Here is a 19,246-nt window from a genome sequence, read left to right on the forward strand (position 1 = left end):
TAAACATGACTTGTATTAGAGAACTAATACCATTTAGAATTTATTTTATCACTTTCACCACAAATTTATATATTTCTTTCTTAATACATAATAAAGTAGAAGAAACAGTAAATCCTCTAGAATGCATCACGTTTTGGTGTTTGGCCTGCTTTCTGATTCTCTTCTATAAATTACCAACCCATCTGAAAGACTGAACTGCTACTCTTCCTCTCCTTTTCCTCTGTCCCCACTCCCTCAAAAAGAGAATTTATGCTATCACAGGCAATTCAACTTATAAAATAGATGGACTAGGTAGACACAGTCATAAGGAAATTTCCAAGAAATTTAAGATTTTTTAAAATCTTTAGTAATAAGCCCTGCATATACTTAAACATAAAGTGTACTTCAGTGCACAGTTGACAGCGTTTCTTCAAAGTTATTTATTGATATTAGAATTGCTAGACTTCCATGATGAATCTCCTACCTTACCCCACCACCATCTAAAACCCCTTTTGATTTTCAGTTACATATATATATATATATAGATTCTCCAGTGAGTCATTTTACAGAAAATATTACTGTTTGAGACATTGCACTTGTGTGAAATATTTTTTACCATAAACTCATATATACAAATTTTCTTCTGAAGCCTAGACCCTTTTAAATTATTTTTAGAAATAAACTGTTATAGAAAGGTTTCATAGTTCTCAAAAACAATTTCCATTTATATATAACCATGACAACTTTTAGCATAACTTGTAAGGAATGAAGATACATTTACATTGTAATGCTGTCTATACTACATACACACGTGTTGATTTCCCACCCCCCTCACCTCCCTTCTCCTCCCCACAAAAGCAGCAAATTTAAATTATAAAGTGACATTCCATTAGTCAGAACCATGTAGTGTCCTGGTACAGTACTTAGTAAAGTCAGTTCCAGAAGAATATATACATCCTGTTTGTCTTTTCCTAATCTATCATCACAATTTCTATTCATCTTTAATGCAGACCACATCCTTCGGTTTACTAAGGCTCTTCACTTGATCCAGTAGCATTTTAGGTGTCAAAATATGAGTAGAACCTAACAAAAAGAACATAAGCATTAACTGTATCAGACTGAAACCCTAATTTCAGACACTCCTTTAAACAAAAAAAAAAATATATCAGTTACATGCCAGTGTGTTTCACTGTACCTGGAATACTAAAAAGTACAACAGTTCCAAGTGTTTACATCTGTTACCACATAAAGTGTCATCATATAACTGTCACCATTAGGTAGGCAGTGTCCCTCTTCCACACATGTTGATATCCAGACATTCAGATTAGGACTCTGGATACAAGTTTCAAAGTCCCTGCTCTACCTGGTTTGAAATATAGACTCAAACCTGGGCCACTTGTGCTATATGCAACTGTCCCAGCCTGCAAGAAATCTGCCCATTCTGTGATAAGGTGAGTTAATTGACAGGTTTTATCCTAGAATCAAGAATCCGTCAGCATTGAAACTATCACTAACAGTAGTTTTCCACAGAAATATCAGTTACAGAAAATTGCCTTTTACTAGCTAACGTTTCATTGAAAAATTTGCAACAAATTCCAAGTCTGAAGCAGCAAAGAAAGTATTATTAGGAGAGCACAATTACCTCTCTTGCTTTCATAGAGGGTAATTGTAACTTCAGCCTTGAAGGATGACGCTACAGTTAAAAAGGGAACTCTTAAGTGTTCCTTAAGTTCCCTTCCTTCCCAAGTGAGTAATTTGGTACTAGACTGCCAGCTTTCCTACTACTTCCAAAAGCAGTTACAGTAATAAATACAACTGTAGTAGAGCACAGGCAGATGCAAAAGTTTGAGAAATCTGTAATACAAGGAAGTAAAAGTCTGTTTTTTTTCTCTGATGTGATACGTGATAATTCTTCTGTGGAGTATAACTGTACTTATTATCCTCAATATCTTGTTACAAAAAACCCTCAAGCAACCCAGATAAAACTATGTGCTTACAAGTAGCTCTTCAGTTTAAGAAATACATTGGCCACAGGCTTAGTTTACTGAACCAGTTTTGGGAATGTAAGACAAAAGATCCTTATGTTTTCCAGAAACACAGGTAGTAAACCATTCCATACCACCCTTTTCCCAAGACAAGCTTACCAATAACAACTTCACAGGACCTGTAGGCTTGAGAAACTTCATAAGCACTGCGCATCTCAGAATAAGTAATCCCTCCAATCACAAATATAATCAGTCTTGCACTACTCTTCCGCTCATGTCTGTAACTACCTTTGGGTTTCTGGCGTGCACTGTAAAAGGTTTCATAAGATGACGTTTATATAGCTTTACTGATGAACTTTGGGAAAAGGTAAAACACTTAACACTGATAAATGGGTACATTATGTTTCAAGAAATAAAACTATTTACCTTACTATTCCTGAACCATTCCAGGTAGGAGGGCATTTGGAACAATAAGGCCAGTCTTTTGAATCTAGTTTGTTTTCTATAGCATCCTGAAGGGGAAAACAAAGACCAACTTTAAAAAGCCATGTAGACCTAAAACCCATTTCATCTTCACTAAGGACGTCTAACTAGACTTTAACATCAGCACACACAACTTCCTGAAAAAAAACAATTGCAAGTAGCATTCATCAACACAACTGCCATGTAGCAAAAGGCTAAAAATTATTACAAGTCTTTTTTTCTACAACAAGGAATGGTGATTACATGTGCTTTCTTTATAAACAAAAACATTGACTGAACTGTTCAGATTTCACCAGTAGCTTTTAATCTGTAACTACCTTATGTCATTTTTCTAGACCAGTATAGGAGAGAATTCAGTGTCCTCTGAAGACAAAAATGAATGTGTGAAAGTCACCAAGAATCTATGAATGACAGTACTGGATCAGACTAAAAAACTCACTGACTGGTATCAGACAGAACGGTAACTGATGCTTAGGAAGAGCTTTGAGAACAAAGCAACTACTCTTCTAGCAAGTAACATTTTCCAGCCTTTATCAATCTACAGTTTAGATTTAGTTTTAGATTCGAATTACAGTTTGAAAATCTAGTAGAAATTAAAAAACAAAAATCATATCTTTAAACTACACTAAACACAGACAACCACAGGACAAGTTGTTCACATTTTTCACTTTTGTTTGTCTCGCCTTTAAAACAATCTCCCACAAGGAGCATCACTAACATGAAGCAGTCTAACTTTCTACATCACTAGAAGGGATCCCTTTGCTCAAAAGATGTATTTAACACTATTTTGAGTTACTTCTATAGACTTGTTTAAGATCGGCTGTAACTGCTCACTTCAGTAAATGTCAGCATTTCAAATTTACCTCCATAACATCCTTGATAATAGGTGTCCACCTGGAAAGCTGAAAAGTTTCTTCTGAAGAACGATCTCTTCTTGGGTATTTCTGCTGCTGTACAGCAGACTGAAAGTATGTTCAAAACACGGTTGTATTATACACTGTATTTGGGTTTGCAAAACTTAATTCTCAGAAGCAGGTAGGAGGATCAGTAGGAAATTTTCAAGAAGTAATTATTGAAGAAATAATAATGACAATAAATAACAGTGAATACTTGTAGAATTCAGGATATATTAGAAATACAAGTTTCAGAGACAAGGAACTAAGCACATTGGAACTACCCAAAATCAACTAGTTAAAGTCACCATTTCATGATTTTAGAGGGAACACTGCAGGCATCTTACTTGAAACAATTAACATGAATAATTTTCAAATGATTTACAACTTAGATATACCATAACAACAAGAACTTCTAGTAATTGCCCAATTCCAGAAAAGGACCTGGGTAATACTGCTAAGAGTTTCTAAAAGAGCTGTAGACAAATGCCTGGTAGGAAATTACAAAATAAATAAACACTTCCTTACTGAAGAGATAACAGGAACATCAAGGTATTCCCAATTTCTTATCATATCACTATCACTTTCTATTCGTACATTCTGGATCATCTTGTCCAAGTTCTCCTGAGTAGTTCCTTCAATATAAGGAAAACATACAACTTAATTACCATATGACTCAGTAAGAACAATTTTGTCTCACACTCTGGGCTGTTATTTAGTCCAGGATTTTTTTTTGTTCTGCCAGTCTATTCTAATTTCAACATAGTGTTAAACAAAAATTTATCTTAACGGTCCATTTTTGAGACCAAAACTCAATATTGTTATAGACTCCTCAGACTCACATTCTATCAATTTCTTCTACTATAAATCGTTCCCCATTGACTTTTCTTTAGTTTGCAACAGCCAAGGAACTCCCCCTCCCACCTCTAACAGCTTCAATACTATGTGAAAAGGAGAAAGTTTAAGCTGTTGCACACATCGACACATAGGAATGATGCTAAAACACTGTATGGATCTATATTTGTGTTGAATTTCTTAAATCAAGATCTCTTTGCTACTAATCTGAGAAAAGTGAAGTTACAGAGGATCGACAGTACTTCTTTCCAACTTGGCCATCAACTCCAACACAGATGCTTACATTAACTGAGAATACTGGACTCTACCAAAACCTGAGTTGAAGCCTGTATCACTGAGGATAAAAAAAGAAACCCAAACACAAAAAGCACAGGACAGCTTATCATACCATTTGTGCTAAAGATGTACAGTAGAATAGCTCTGATTTTGTCATAGCTCTCATAATTTTTGCTGATCAGAACCGGTAAGAGGACCTTGATCAAGTCTTTCACTTTTTGACCTTCTGCATCAGTTCCAAGAGCCAAGTCCTAAGTTCACAAAAAAAGTGAGTTTAGTAAGTAATAATTAAAAAAAAGCAGTGCATCATTTTGTGTGTTCTGGAGTGCATTGTTATGAAATGGCAGGCTTCAGGAAACAATCAAGCTGCATCAATTTAAACTCAGTATGAAAACTGACATAATTATTCAAATAGTTACAATATTGTAACAGCAATACATAACACTCTCAAACATTTAGAACTGATATCTAGAATTTACACAAATATCCATTTCTAGGTTTTAAATTGAGATTAGCCATACATGAGCCTCAGCCTAATAGCTGTTTTTCCCAGACTTTTGTTCCTTCTGCAGAACACTGTGGCAACTTCATGGGAGTTCTGAACACAGAAAACAAAGATGATTCTTATAGAAACCAGCCAGATTAAAACAGAAAACAGAACTCTAAAAGGACCTCCTTTATTGGCAGAGTAAGAGCTTTGCATATCACACCTACCTTTAATACTATTACCTCAAATGCAATCATGAAAAAAACCTAAAAGGTGAGAAACATACTACTTTTGTCAGTTAAAAACAAGCAACTATGCCTGCAAAGAAAAAAGCTACATTGGCAGTAAGTTGTTTGTTTTGGTGTTTAGGTCTTTTTTAAACATACCTGTTCAATTTTACAGAGCCTTTCTACATTAGGCTTGAACTTGCTCATGCAATCTTCTGCTATGTTAAGATGGACAACTTGCTAGAAGACAAAAAAAAAGTAAAGAAAAAAAATCCCAAGCTGCTATAAACTTGCCTTTAGAAACAAAAACCAAAAAACCAAAAAAACCACAATGTATCAAGCAATCCATTTAACTGGTTACAAAAGTCAGTCCTTCAAGCATCCTTCAATATCATCAAGCATTTTCTGTGTATAAACATTAAACTGTTATGTTATCTTTGTTACCTTTAGTCCTTAAAGCACACAAACCATTTAAGTGAGGTTTTTTCAGAGACTAAAATGAAATACCTGAAAACAATCTTTCTTATCACACCTTCACAGTAGGTGAACATACTAATTTGGAAAAAAGTTAGATTTCACATGTAACAAGTAAAATGTCAGAGTAAAACTAGACTTCAACAACACAGAATATTACAGTGTACAAGCCTATTCATTGGGAAGTTGTAGTTAAAGACCCCTTACCCTACTAATCTCCTTACGATAGTGTGGCATCTTTTTCATTAACTGGGTCAGAGCAGATATGGATAACTGTGAAGAAATGATACAAGTTGAAAAGTTTTCCCGTCTAATATTTGACATCTTTATTTCCCTTCCTATTCCAGTCTTCCTTCCCCCACTCCTCAGAAATAGCCATTAAGATAAGATTCCATTTATGTAATAGGTCCATGAACTACACAGATGTATGGGCTGAAAAAAAAAAAGACCAGAAAAGAACACCACACCGATTTCCACAACTTACTTTTCCTTCTGTTGCTTTTTTCTTAGATGCTACCTCTTTCAAAAGTTTTGGTATTTCTCTGAAAAAAAACAAAGCTAAGAAATCAATGCAATAGCACTACAGTTGTTAAATCTTTTCTTAAGTTCTTTACCAAAAATCTTAGAGGAATTATACAACATGCACTTCTGAATGAAAATAGAAGCTTCATATAAGTATTTCTCATTAAAAAGAAAAAGAGCAGTTTATTGACAAAGGGAACTGCAGTTAAACATTCTCTTCATGCAGTCTTCATAATGTCATTTGACGTAATAACTTCCTGCAGCTTTATGCAAAATAATGCCTTCAGATTTGAAGATTCACCCCAGGAAATAAAATTGTTAGCAGTTTTTCTGAAAACCTTAATATTACATGTAATTAATATTTTAGAACTGCATACCTCCGTATGTACTGTATTTCTGAAAGTATGGTTTCTCCTGGAGTCAATTACCTAACAGGATGCAGCCTGTATTACAAGTCATCTTCACTACTGCCTGTATTTCGACTTTCTTGAAAGCTCAAATACATTCACAACAAAACTTTGATAATTTGCATTTTTAACTAATTTTTGTTACTTATTTACATACTCTATCACATCTGCAATATGCTTGTGTCGAATCTTCACCCAGAGCTCATCATCTTCCTCCAGAATCGCCTCCCGTTCCTTCCCAGCAGGTCCTTCTGTTTTGTATCTTCCAGAAGAAAAATTTATGCAGTTCTTAGCTCATTCTTATATACTCATTCAGGTAATAATTATTAGTTTAATGTACACAGGTTTTAGCTTAAACCAACCAAAACAGACTAAGCAGGACACATACAAAACATGCTTCAACAGCATTACAGACCAGCTATTGCTCTTCTATAAACAGAAATAAACCCATGAAGACGGCAGTCATAGTATATAACATTTTCACATTTACATAAACTCACAGTGTTTGCATCCAGAAAGCAGAAAAACAAAAAAATACAATGTTAATCATGCAAATCAGGTCATGACTACCAAGTAAACATCCTCTGCTACATTTTCTTTCTCAGCAAATTTCAGATTCATAGAAGACTACATTCTCTATGAAAACATTTACTCAAGTGTTTCTGACAGAGAAGATGAGGCAATTAATTTTCATTTGCTATAGCGGGTCACTAGAAAGCAAAGTCTTTTGAAAATCTTGGCTACCAGAAAAATCCAACAGCAGAGTACACACCTCAAGCAAAATAGTATCATGCCATTCCAAATATTGATAAAACAATGCTTGTGAAGTGAACATGGCTTACTTCAGTGTATGCGTGCAATAGAAACATATTAATTTAACAACTGCACAAATTACATTACTGGAGATAAAGTAAGCATTCCTGAGAAAACTAAGCTTTTCCTCAGTATTCTGTTACTGGGTTTGTCTCCCTTGTTAGACCAAGAAGGTTGAGAATATGAATGAAAGGGTAGGGAAAATTAATGTGCTCTACCAAAGTTTTGCTTCATGTCTAGTACGAAGTTCTTTGATTTTAAAAAATGCTAGACTCAAAACTTAGCAAAAATGCTAATTAGATCCTACCTGATCTCAACTGAATGAGGAAGTTAACAGAAAGTGGAAGTCACAAATGTAAGAGGAAAGAATAATAAGTGAAGCAATCCTTCTACTATTACTACCGGGCAACTCAGCTAAACAATTCCACACATTTATAATCAAGAATAAACTGTTGAGATTTTTCTTTTCTTAAAAAAAGAAAGGAAAAAAAAAAAAAGAAGTACTTGCTTGTAAGTATCCTTTTCAATTGGTAGCAGATCATATGCCATTGCCTGGAAAGTGAGTTCATGAAGTACAGTTGAAACTGGGTCAAAGCTGCGATCGATTATTATTAGTTGGGAGTGGGTTTTACCCTAGAAAAATCAAATAAATGTAAAGTTAAGGCACACAGTACAAAGTTACTACATGTTAAGTCCATTTACAGGGAATCACAGCAGTATAGACATTTTTTGAAGAATAACTGAAAAAAATCTTAAGTATAATCCAATTTTTTAAATCAATGTAAGCAGAAACATTTACCAGAACACAGTGACTTCAAATATTACTTGTAAGGCTATGTTCTTAGCCCATTGCAACGCATTCAGTAACCTCACCTAATGAGCAAAAAGTGTGAAGAAAAAAAGCCACACACAGTATACAAATAAAGCTCTCCCACTCACTTCTCACAGCTAAGTATATCGCCTGTATTTCAGAGTAGATTATCTATACTGTGTTGCAATACAGAAAAAGTCATCTCAAACTATTCCACAGAAAGTTTCAATTTGAGGTTTAGCAGAGTGCCATCCATATTAGGTACATTTATTCCTGCAGGCAGAATGGAACGTCTCCAAGCTGGAATGGTTTACTTTTGCCTTTAGGCAACTGTCCTCATATGCCCTGATCTATAGAGACAGATTAAAACTTGATTTATGTTAAATGCTGCATCTTTGTGGACAATAAATCCCTTAATGGGAAACATTTCAATTCTGCTGTGAAATCCCTCCTATACGTGGCCCTGCGGAAGGTGATGTTAAAACAGAAGTTATCCACTTTCCTTCAGGTTTTGCACCATGGCCTATACTATCATAGGGCAATCTTTTCAAGTACAGTTAGCTCAATCACAGAAAGTATATCTGCTTACATGCAGATTTACTGTTTCAGTTACTACCTCTAAGTTGCTTTCATACACAAAAATAACTAAATGGCAACTAGTTGCCTTCAATAATAAATCAAATCTGGTTTTGTAGAATCTATTGTCAAAATGTATTCCAAAGAACCCTTTTTTTGCAGATTTACAGAAGAAGAAACATTTTAGTTCACTTTTTACCTTTATTTGGCTTCTCTCATCAGTTTTGTAGTAGTTTTCAAGATTTTCTTCAACAAGGTGTGCAAGTTTGCTGGCTTTATCAGATGGTCCACTGGGAAAAAAAAGGAACATGTAAGAGTAACTTTAATTTCTGCATCAGAACATTAAAAATCTACCTTAAAAGCAGAAAGGACTCCCTAGATTGATCCTCTTGTTTCACAAGCAGTTTCCGAGCTCTATTCTAAGTATTTCCAATATATTTTGACTCTCGATTCCACTCCATGAAATACCTGAAGCATTCAAGGTAGAAACAGCTTCAGCCAAAAGACTGACTGGCACATGACTCAACATGTAAAAGTCTCAGAGATGGTGAAATAAGAAGGAAAAAAAAGAATAAGAGAGCATGAAAACAGGCAAACAATTGCTTCTTTGTCATTCTCACAGACGGTAAGGCACCACTTCACATTACACCACAAAAATGTAATTCCTGAGCACAATTTCAGATGCCTACTTTGGCTTCAAAGATAGCACTCTGTACTCTCCATCAAAAGAGGTATTCTCCTCAGTACTTGTACTACAAAGAAATCCTGATCCCATCTGCCTCAGCAATTTGTGAATTCCTCGATGCCAAATGGAGCTGTAAAACTACCAACAAGAGCAACTTACTTCCAGGATTATGCATGCAGTGGATTAAAATGCAGCATGTAAGAGGGTCATCTTACTGACCAAACATGAAACAGGCAGTCCATGACAAAACAGGGTACAGTAAGTACTGTTATATGAATACACAAAGAAAAATAATTCACTGCTCTGCCTACACTTCTCAAATTCCTACCATTCCCTACTTCAGAGCTGTGGATTAAAAACAATTCACAACAAAAGAAACTATGTTGGTAATGGCTTGAGGCTGCAACAATGTGTGAAGTCCTAGAAGTGGAAGCAACTGCACAGTACAAGACTTTTTGTCCCACCTTTTATATCTCACACCTGGATTCTCATCAAGTGTTGCACATAAGGTAACAATTTGTTCAGCCATTACTTGCATTACAGTATCTTTCTCCTTCGTCTTTTCCAGAGTTGGACTGTAACAGCGGTAGAATGCATCTGGGACATTGAGAGTAAATACCTATGTAAAGCACAGTGAAGAAAAAAAGGCTGAAATTGTCTATTTCTAAAATATCTGGTAAAAAGAATTGCCAATACTTTTAAACTACATGCTGTAAGATAAAGTAATACATAATATGCCTTAGGAAAAAAAAAAAAGAAAGCAGACCCACACTTCAGTCCTCTTTCTCTGTCCTGTTGTGTTCACCTGATTCTTATCACATTCTTTTCCTCTATTACTCTCCTCTCCCATGTAAATGACTATATTTTTCAAATTGCTTATTGTATATACCGATGGACAGAATCAAGAGAAGCAGAACCCAGTACCATCCAGTGTCTCATAGAAAGCCATCTATTTAATACAAAAAGATCACAGAAGGTATGAAATTAATTGTTTAAAATAGACACATATATCAGATCTAATTATTACATGAAGACTTTTCCTCCAAAAATTGAAATTCTTTAAATGTATTAAACCTTGACAAAACATATTTAGCATAGTACACAGAAGAAAAACATCAAGAGTTTAATAAGGGGAATGCAAACATGGAATTGTACCATTGCCCAAAAATGCATTTTCTCCAGATTCAAATAGAATTTCTGACTACAAAGCCATGAGGAATGTCCATCCAGATAGATGTATTTGCTTCATTTGAGCAGATAATCACATAGACCTTGCCCACAGCTCAGTCTGATTATTTCCTCTTACCACCACAGAAAGCAGGTACAGGGATTTTACATTAGGAGAAACACTTAACAGTTTTTGTCAGTAAAAAAACTCAAACCACCAGATTAACAACCTCGAAAACTAGCCCTCCAGACTCCTTTTTGCTGTTTAGATAAAGAATGAAACTTACCTGAGATTCATAGGGGAAGAAGGAAATGTTAATCTCTTTGCATTTTCTTATTGATTTGGCACAGGAAGACTTAATCTTATTGAAGAGGTTGTCAGGACACACTAGGAAAGAAAGAGATGCCATGTACAAATCCTGTGTGCGTGTTTCAGACATTAATTCACTTACTCAGAACAGACAGGTAATTCTAAATTAAGAATCAATTAATAGTAACATACAGAAAAAAAAGTTGGCAAATCTTCCTAAAGTCAAAGAGAACATACAATCAATATTTTGTGTTTGAGATTTTTCAAAAGGAATCACTAGTCATTTTTTACTATCTTTTGGAAAGCTAAGTCATAGAACACTCATTAGCAGTCTGCAGCAGTGAAGGATATTGATTTCTTTAAAAAGCAGAAGTTTCTGCTATTTCTTTTCCTATAGGAGAGAGAAAACATTTCCCAAGCTACAACAAGGTTAAAAGGAGAACTAATACTTGTGTATCAAACTAAAAACTGAATTTAAGGAATATTTGGATGACAAATACTACACAGACTTGAAAGTGACAGAGCTGTTTGTCTAACCCCTCTCAACATGAAAAGCTTTGGCAAGTATTCAAACTGTAAGCTCGCATATTTGCAGCAAAAGGAACATAGAAGAAGAGAGCAGTATTTTTGCAGAACAAGAACTGCTGCATCAGCATAAAACAAAACAATAAACAATGTTTTGAAAGTTATTTGGTAACTGCTTCGAGGACAGTAGAAGATATACACCATCCACAGAGACAGACGCAACTCAGTGTACCTTCAGTGGCATGTTTGGGATTTTTCTTTACACACCATTTTCGTCACACTGACTGCAGAGGAACGTGCAGTTGCCATCAACTCCATTTACACCAACTGTCTCTGCTTTGCAATTTATATCCTGCAAGCAATGGCTAAGCAGGCATCTTCTTCCAGATGATGGGAAAAAAGCTGACTCACGTCTGAGGGAACTACTCAAAACAACCACACACAAAACCTTGTTCTTGCAGCAAATTCTCATGCATTTATACTTTTGACTAGTATTTTGTTTACATGAGATTCATGGTTTTACTTGAGTTGTCTTCCTCTATACCCTCCAACGTAAAACTGCAGCCTTCAAAAATCAAAACTAAACTGCCTAAATTAAAAACTGAGGTGGTGAACAGTCAACATTGTTTGGTAGTTGTAAAAGAAATTACTATTGCCACATGCCATGGTAACCATGTTCTGGAAAACCAAGTACAGTTAATTACTTGAGTCTCAAATCATCTCTCAAGAAACAGGATTCAAAATTTTCATGTACTGAACTACAGAGAAGGAAGTTGAGAAGCTTTTACATATATGAAGTTACCAAACTACCACACAGAATCTTACTTACCATCAGTGAAATACACATATGCTGCTTTGTACCTCCTGGATGATTTAGTGATGAAGTCATCAATAAGTCCATCTATAGACTTACAGAAGTAGGAAAAAAAAAAAGAAAAATATAACATTACAGTGTTTTGCCTCTCCTCACATAACTAGAGGTAGATTCTTCTCCCTCCTCTCCTCTTGACCTGTTCATTACCCATTCCCACTACAGAATACTGAAAATAAATGTAAGAAAACACTTAAGTAAACAGCTTTTCATTCCAAGGATAACAAACAATTACAGAAGGTCACCAAATCACTTCAGGAACCAAATGAAGCAGGATACTTTTATCAGGAAATTTCCACCTACAGTGGAAAGGAGTGATGAGATTTATTCTCTTAAAAACTTTAAAGACATAACAGTAATCTCCCATTAGAGTCATCATTTTGAAATCTATTGTTCAATGTTTTGCATGATTATTTGACACATTGTCTGCTTCACTGAGATTCTTAACATCTAAGCTAGGAAACACTGCCTGTATTGATCAAAAGGCACACATTTGCAATGCACTCTATGGTAACGCTGCATTGTGTTTTTCTCATGGAAAATCAAGTATCACACAAAATGCAAAAATTCAATACTGAAATTGTACATGGTAAATAAGTATCTTTAAATGATCATTTTTTCAATCTCAAAGACCTTGCTACACTTTCTTTAAAATACTAACCTTTTTGGTGGGAGTTATGAAATAGATAGCTTTCATGTGTGGGACAGGCTCACGGTTTTTATATACATTCTCCACCACTACAAAGTAAGAAATATTACAGTTTTGTAAATAAGAGCTTTATGCATCTGTAAGGAAAGCACCACACATATTTTAGTACAGAGATGACAAAAATAGAATACCAATCTAGTTGTCTATTGGCAAGGACCTAACTTCTGACAAGAGAGCCTTGATCTTTTTTTTCTTCATTTTTTTAATACAGAAAGTCCTGTATAACTTCTGTGAAGTTACCATAAGACTTTTTCAAACCATCTGGTCTAGTAGCCAACCAGGTTTGTAGGACTAAATTTTTCCTGATTATTCTAAATAAGCAGAGCTTTGCTGTCACCCCGAAAGGTATGGCAAACTGCCTCAGAAAGATTGCTCTTTTCCAGCACATTAAAGGAAAGGAAGAACAAAATTATGCAGGGCATCATTTTGGAATACAGTCTCTTCTGTCTTTTGTTTGCTTATGTCCTGTGCACTTACTCTGTTTCAATATAATTACAGGCACAAATTAGACATTTTCAGCAAATGAGCTTCACTCAGCTCTTGATTTCCCTCTGTTCAATGAAGGCATTACTATATAGTGTTGCAGTACATTAGCTTGAGAACACTGAGAGATTCATGTTGCTCAGTAATTTTGAGGAATAAGGCAGATAAGGGATGTCATACATCTGGATGTGGAAAGAGAGGTTCTTTTCAGTAGTGTACTTACTAAAAAGAAAAGGTTTCTTTCTGATGAACATGATACAGACTCACTGAAAGTCTCTCACAAAGGATGAGTAGTAATTCCTCAATTAAAAATATACTCCAAAAAGTGAAATGTATATAGCTTTGCTATTATACTCCCAGAACAATTGTGTTATATTGAATAGCTGGAAGAAGAATCCTTCTGCTCATGGAAAAAAAATTAAGTCTAAACAATGCTCTTACAAAAATGTTTGCAAGAATCTAAAGCTAATTAAAAACTAGATTATTTACATTTTGTGTATTCATTTCAATTTCAAAACCAGCCAGGAAAAAAATTTGGTAGGACGATATACTCATAAAAATCACAGACATGTCAAATATGAAGAGCGGCTTTGAGAAGTGTTCTATGATACAAAGAACATCATTTCTGAAGTTGTAGGAAAGAACAATCCATAAAACTTACTAGAGATAAACCATTTGACTTTTCATTTTAAAAAGTATTTAATCCACAATTGGGTTATTACTGTCTAATTAGTCCAACATCCCATAGTTACTTGTCTTTGTCAACCAAATTAAAACAATTTCTTACAAAGGTACTATCAATCTTATTCTTTTTCCCAACAGTTGTATATTAAACAGTATTATGCTTACCTGTGATACCCTCTGCCAGTAGATCAGTCATTCTGCAGCACAGCGACAGTAATTTAGTAGTGTAATCATCTAAAAGAATTACCTAAATATATTGTAAAAAAAGCCCAAAAGAAGTATTTAGATAAGGGAAAAAACATGAGCTGATTAATTAAACAACTTGCCATGGAAATTTGAATATGAAAAATTTTTATTTACTCTGTATCTTTTCATCATCTGCACAGAATAACTTTGCAACAGGGAATTCATCTCAATTACCATCAGAAGGCAGCCCTCTGTACAGAGGATTTCAAAGCTCTGTACACACAAGACTTCAAAAGATGAGCTCCATCTTAAGCAAGTCCCTTGTCCTCACTCATCTTACCAGAAGGTAAGAGAGAGATTCTAGTAAGAACTAGAAACCTGCTCCACATGTACTGCACAGCCATGTCATTTTTTGTATTTATGAAGTACAAGTCTTCCAAATGGAAAGGGAAGATAAACAGAAACAGTTTCTATTTTTTTTCTGAAAACTTAGAAGAATCAAGACAACTAACCATTTGTTCTTCCTATATTAACTCTGAAGATGTTTCATTATATTACACAGAGATCTGAGATGACAGAACTAAAATCCATTACTTGGCTAGAAAACAACTTCAAGTTAAAGTGCCAGCCATTAAATGATACTTATTTGTGATACAGATTACTTGCTCAAGTGATTCTAATAGTCTTACAATAATTATAACAAAAGTGTACCTTCCATTCTTCCTCTTTCCTGCAGTCATCAAATACTAACGATTTTAGCTCTGTAAGAAAGCAGATACAGTTTACCAGTGACAGGAACTAAACTGCTACTAAAGAGAAAAAACTTCACTCATGGGCTCAAACATTTAAAGACCTAAACAAGAATTTTAAAAAGGTAAAAAAAACCCCACAAAGCCAAACCACTTCTGGACCATAAACTGTCCCCGCCTGTTTCAGAAAGATGTAGCTAATATTTTAATTTTTGTAAGAATAATCAGTTTCAGAGATATTAGTCTAAACAATCACAGGTTTGTTAATACTTCACTTTGATTCTATTTTTTTATTGAATTCTTCCACTAAAGGCATTGTGCACAAGCAACATAAGATTTAAGCTACTCTAAGATCGGGCAGCCTGACCACCACACTCACCGACAGACTTCTTTTTAAATATATGCCAACTTCTGATGGCCTTTTTTTCCCCTAGAATTCCAGAATAAGCCTAAGAAAATACTACATATTTCGGGAATTGAAAGATACCTTAAATCAGGAATCTGTTATCTTGTCCTCCTAAAACAACTTCAGGAGACAAGTCCATTACAAAGCTTGTACAGGATTCAGCAATAGGAGTCAGCATCTAGTCATGACCCACAGCTTTTCAAGTATCACCAGAACCAAGCTGCAGCTTTCAGGAGTGGTGTCATCCAACTAATGTGGATTTGATCTCACAACAGTGGTATGTATTAATTAAAAGTCATAAGATTTTGAGAACTGTTTAAAACCTCGTGTCCATAAACATATGAACAAAGAGGTCTAATTATCCTTTTCCCTTTTTCTCAGAGAACAGAATTTCAGGTTAAGCTGTCTATTAAAATATCTGGACCTTTTTCCCAAATGAGCCTTGTCCAAAATGTCAAATATGGGCTTTTGAGTAACACTTGAACTTAGTTGCTTATAAAATAAACAAGAACATACAAATGCATAATCCATTTGTGTCTCAAATTTCATTTCTGTAATTAAAAACACAAGTCAGCTTTCTCCTATCAGGAATTTTATTCCACACTACTACTACTGTTGCCCCTGCAACATTCAAACTGTCATTTTGTTTTGTCATCAACCTGCAGCTGCTTTAGCCAAATAACTGACCTGCGCTATCAAAATCATCTTATTTGTCTCCAGTAAGCATTCTGAATGCACCAAAAAACCCACAATACAGTACTCCGTTTTCATCTAAGCTTACGTTTCCATCTGACAGACTTCATACAAACCAGATATTAATTACCTTCTCTAAGCTTGTATTTTAATACATTAATTTAGTTTAAGGCCTTTTTCTTCTACTTTTACTTCCTGATCCTGGTAAGAACTGTACACAACCCTGACAGAATAGCAGACTGCTCAACCAACCAACAACAACAAAAAAAAAAAGTAAACCACACCTTGGCAAAGTTAATGACTCATTTATAACACGTCGTAAAGACAGGACTAAAACAGCTTCCACTGTAAGTGCTAGGCAACTCAGCAAAATAAAGTTGCAAAAATGAAGAACCACTTCTAAAATAAGTAATACATGTACCTAAGGCTAGGGTACAATGTTATTATACAAGTCTAGAACACATTTTCCAGTTGAAAAAATAAATTAAGACAGGATTTCCTGTGAAAATAAGTTCATTTACAAATACACAGAGATGTGCAATATATAATTTATTTTATAATTTTATTGACAGGTACTACTGCCTCCTAAACACAGGCAGCTTCCCCTGCCCTCATAATCGTGAACTTAACTGATAACAGGCTTTGGTGAAGTAACATTTTCACACACTTCTTAGATTCAGTCTAAAATGGCACCTTACAGAAAGGACTACCATGATGGAAAGTTGGGGTTTTTTTAACAGTACCACATTACAGCACAGGTACAACACTGCATATACACAACACAGGAACAATTTCTTTGCCTGTTCCCAGAACAAGACACACTGACAGCAAGCTGCTACATGAAACATCAGCATCACTGGCAGGTATTTATTTTCACTAAAAGCAGTCTTAAAAAAAAACACAAAACAAACAGACTATGCAAGTTCACCAAAACATTAGAAAGCAGTGGTTTATGGCCTTGAATTATCCATAAACCAAATGAAAGACAAAGTCTTAAACTCACAACATCTATTGTCATCGTCATCATTGTCTTGCAAAGACACGAGTAACTAGTTATCTAACAAAGCGTTCTTTTCAGAGGAAGATTCCTTCTGCAGCGTAAACGTTTTATTATTCACATTGCTTCATCATCACTCTAATCTTTCTTCCTCATGGTGTTGTCCACACTGGCAATGCCATTTTCAGAAGTCCTATACGCCCTGATCACACACTAGTGCTTTGATCCTTTTAAGGTTTAAGTCTTCTATAAAATACCTCAGGACCAATCAATCGCTTCACAATCAAAGGCACAAATGACTTAGGACAAGCACAGCAGCAGAAGTAGAAATCTCTAAAGGTTAAGTTTTAAACAAAGGGACTTAACTAATATCAGCAAGGTATGGATGTCAGCGACCAAGGACTGAACGCTACAGGTACAGTCCACTTTCCTCTTTCTCCCCTTTTTCTATTTTCTCTTCCAGGGACACAAGAAAATAGACAGGTGCTTGCAGGTGGGAACAGCAGCAGTAAACATACATGAAAAGGCAGCAGAACCTTCTCATTCAGTGGAAGACAGTGACTAGACTGGCTGAGCTACTCACGCAGCCACCTCTGTACAATTAAGTGTGGCGTGAGGTGGCTGCTAACGCCTTTACCCAGATGTCCCACACTACCTGAAATGCTATTAGCTCTTTTACTCCACCAAGATATGGAGTAGTTCAGCTTCATTTTCTGTACCAAACACGGGCAGAACCTGTTCCTAAACAGGGTAATTAAAAAAAATTTTTAAAAAGCCGTGCCCTCCCAGCCGCTGCTGCCCCTCACGGCAGGAACCGCCACAAGCCACCCCCCGCCACTCCGACGAGACACGAGCTGAAGAGCCGCCACCTCCAGCCTTCTCTGCCGCACACTGGGCAACCCTCAGAGGAGGCCGCGTTGAGCCCAACCCTCCCGCCGTTCGCCTCAGCTCAGAGCAGCCGCAGCCCCGCCCTGGGCGGCCAAAGGACCCCCGGCCCCAACACGCCGGGCTACGGGGAGGCGGTGCCTCAGCGACAGCGACGAACCCTCTATCTCGGCCGGCCAGCTGGCCTCACGGCCGCAGGCCGCTCCCAGCCCCAGCGAACAGGAGGAAGGGGGTGTAGAACCGAAGCCGGCACTCACTCTGCCACACCAGGCTCTTCAGCCCCCTCCCTGCAGCCGCCATCTTGCTCACAAACCTCGCCTGGCCCCACCGCTCCCTTCCGTTCCCGCCCGCCGCGCCCTCTTCAGCGGCAGCGGGCGGGGCCGCGCCGTGAGGCGGGGTGAGGTGCGCTGGGGTGAGGTGCGCGGCCTCCGCGCGGGACTCGATCCCGCCGGCTGGTCCAGGCCCTCACGGTTCTTGCAGCCCCGCAAGACTCCTCGTCTCCGCCGAGATGGATTCTGAAAGTCCTGCTGAGGCAAGAGCCTCTTGTTTCTCGTGCGAAGGTGAACCCAGGACGCCAGGAGCCGCCTCACGAGCCCTGACGCGGGCTCCTTGCGCGATGTGGGGAACAGCGGGGGGCGCCGCGGTACTGCCGTGGGCCCAGGCTGTAAAACTCCCCTCACCGCCGGGGCTCCGTCATAGCAATGGTCCCCAAGGTTCCGTGCTACATTTGCATAAGCCCCCGAAGAAAACGCAATCGGTTCATAGAAATATAGTTTCTTAACATGTAAAATTGTGTGGTAGCACTTAGTAAAGGCGTGTTGTCAAAGGGGAGCCAGCAGCTTGGAAAATTTCCCCAGTGCAAAGTGTGAGGGAGAGTGGTTCCCAGCTGGTGTGCCATTCTGAGGGGAGGAAGAGGGGGGCATCATTCCTGACAGATAACAAGACTCTTGTAAGTGGACAAAAATGGCAGTAGATGCTGAACTGAACAGCAATTTTCGATTTTACATTGGGTTTAATTATAAGCATGGCAGAAACTGCATCCTGTAACAGACGGGGGGAAAAAATCCCACCACCTGCCTACCTAAAAGTTCAAGGCTATGTCAGACTC

The 19,246-nt window shown here is 36.9% G+C and overlaps 1 protein-coding gene across 2 annotated transcripts; it reads right to left on the reverse strand.

Annotated features, from left to right (window-relative positions):
- Window positions 1–404: 404 nt before the first annotated feature.
- STXBP3 (syntaxin binding protein 3) lies at window positions 405–18,456 on the reverse strand. Of its 2 annotated transcripts, XM_062003279.1 has the most exons (19): window positions 18,396–18,456; window positions 15,120–15,169; window positions 14,388–14,469; window positions 13,008–13,084; window positions 12,305–12,383; window positions 10,928–11,028; window positions 9,938–10,092; window positions 8,988–9,078; window positions 7,910–8,034; window positions 6,746–6,850; window positions 6,144–6,201; window positions 5,867–5,932; window positions 5,345–5,425; window positions 4,584–4,722; window positions 3,869–3,975; window positions 3,311–3,409; window positions 2,391–2,476; window positions 2,124–2,272; window positions 405–1,062 (listed from the first exon to the last, which is right to left on the reverse strand). In XM_062003279.1, exons 1-19 carry the CDS (start codon window positions 18,436–18,438, stop codon window positions 971–973), a joined length of 1,785 nt encoding a protein of 594 aa, XP_061859263.1. In that variant the 5' UTR covers window positions 18,439–18,456; the 3' UTR covers window positions 405–970. The 2 variants fall into 2 exon arrangements, with proteins under 2 accessions (XP_061859263.1, XP_061859264.1); XM_062003280.1 differs by lacking the exons at window positions 405–1,062; window positions 3,869–3,975 and having other exon boundaries at window positions 2,154–2,272.
- Between the last annotated feature and the right edge of the window lie 790 nt (window positions 18,457–19,246).

This window comes from Colius striatus, chromosome 10 (assembly GCF_028858725.1).
Source record: "Colius striatus isolate bColStr4 chromosome 10, bColStr4.1.hap1, whole genome shotgun sequence".
NCBI lineage: Eukaryota > Metazoa > Chordata > Aves > Coliiformes > Coliidae > Colius > Colius striatus.

Coding starts and splice junctions, on each gene's coding strand:
- STXBP3 (XM_062003279.1), bottom strand. CDS start 18,438: ATGGCGGCTGCAGGGAGGGGGCTGAAGAGCCTGGTGTGGCAGA. Junction 13,085..14,387: donor ACTGGCAGAGGGTATCACAG/GTAAGCATAATA, acceptor CTTACTTTGTAG/TGGTGGAGAATGTATATAAA. Junction 2,477..3,310: donor TTATCAAGGATGTTATGGAG/GTAAATTTGAAA, acceptor TTTCCCCTTCAG/GATGCTATAGAAAACAAACT.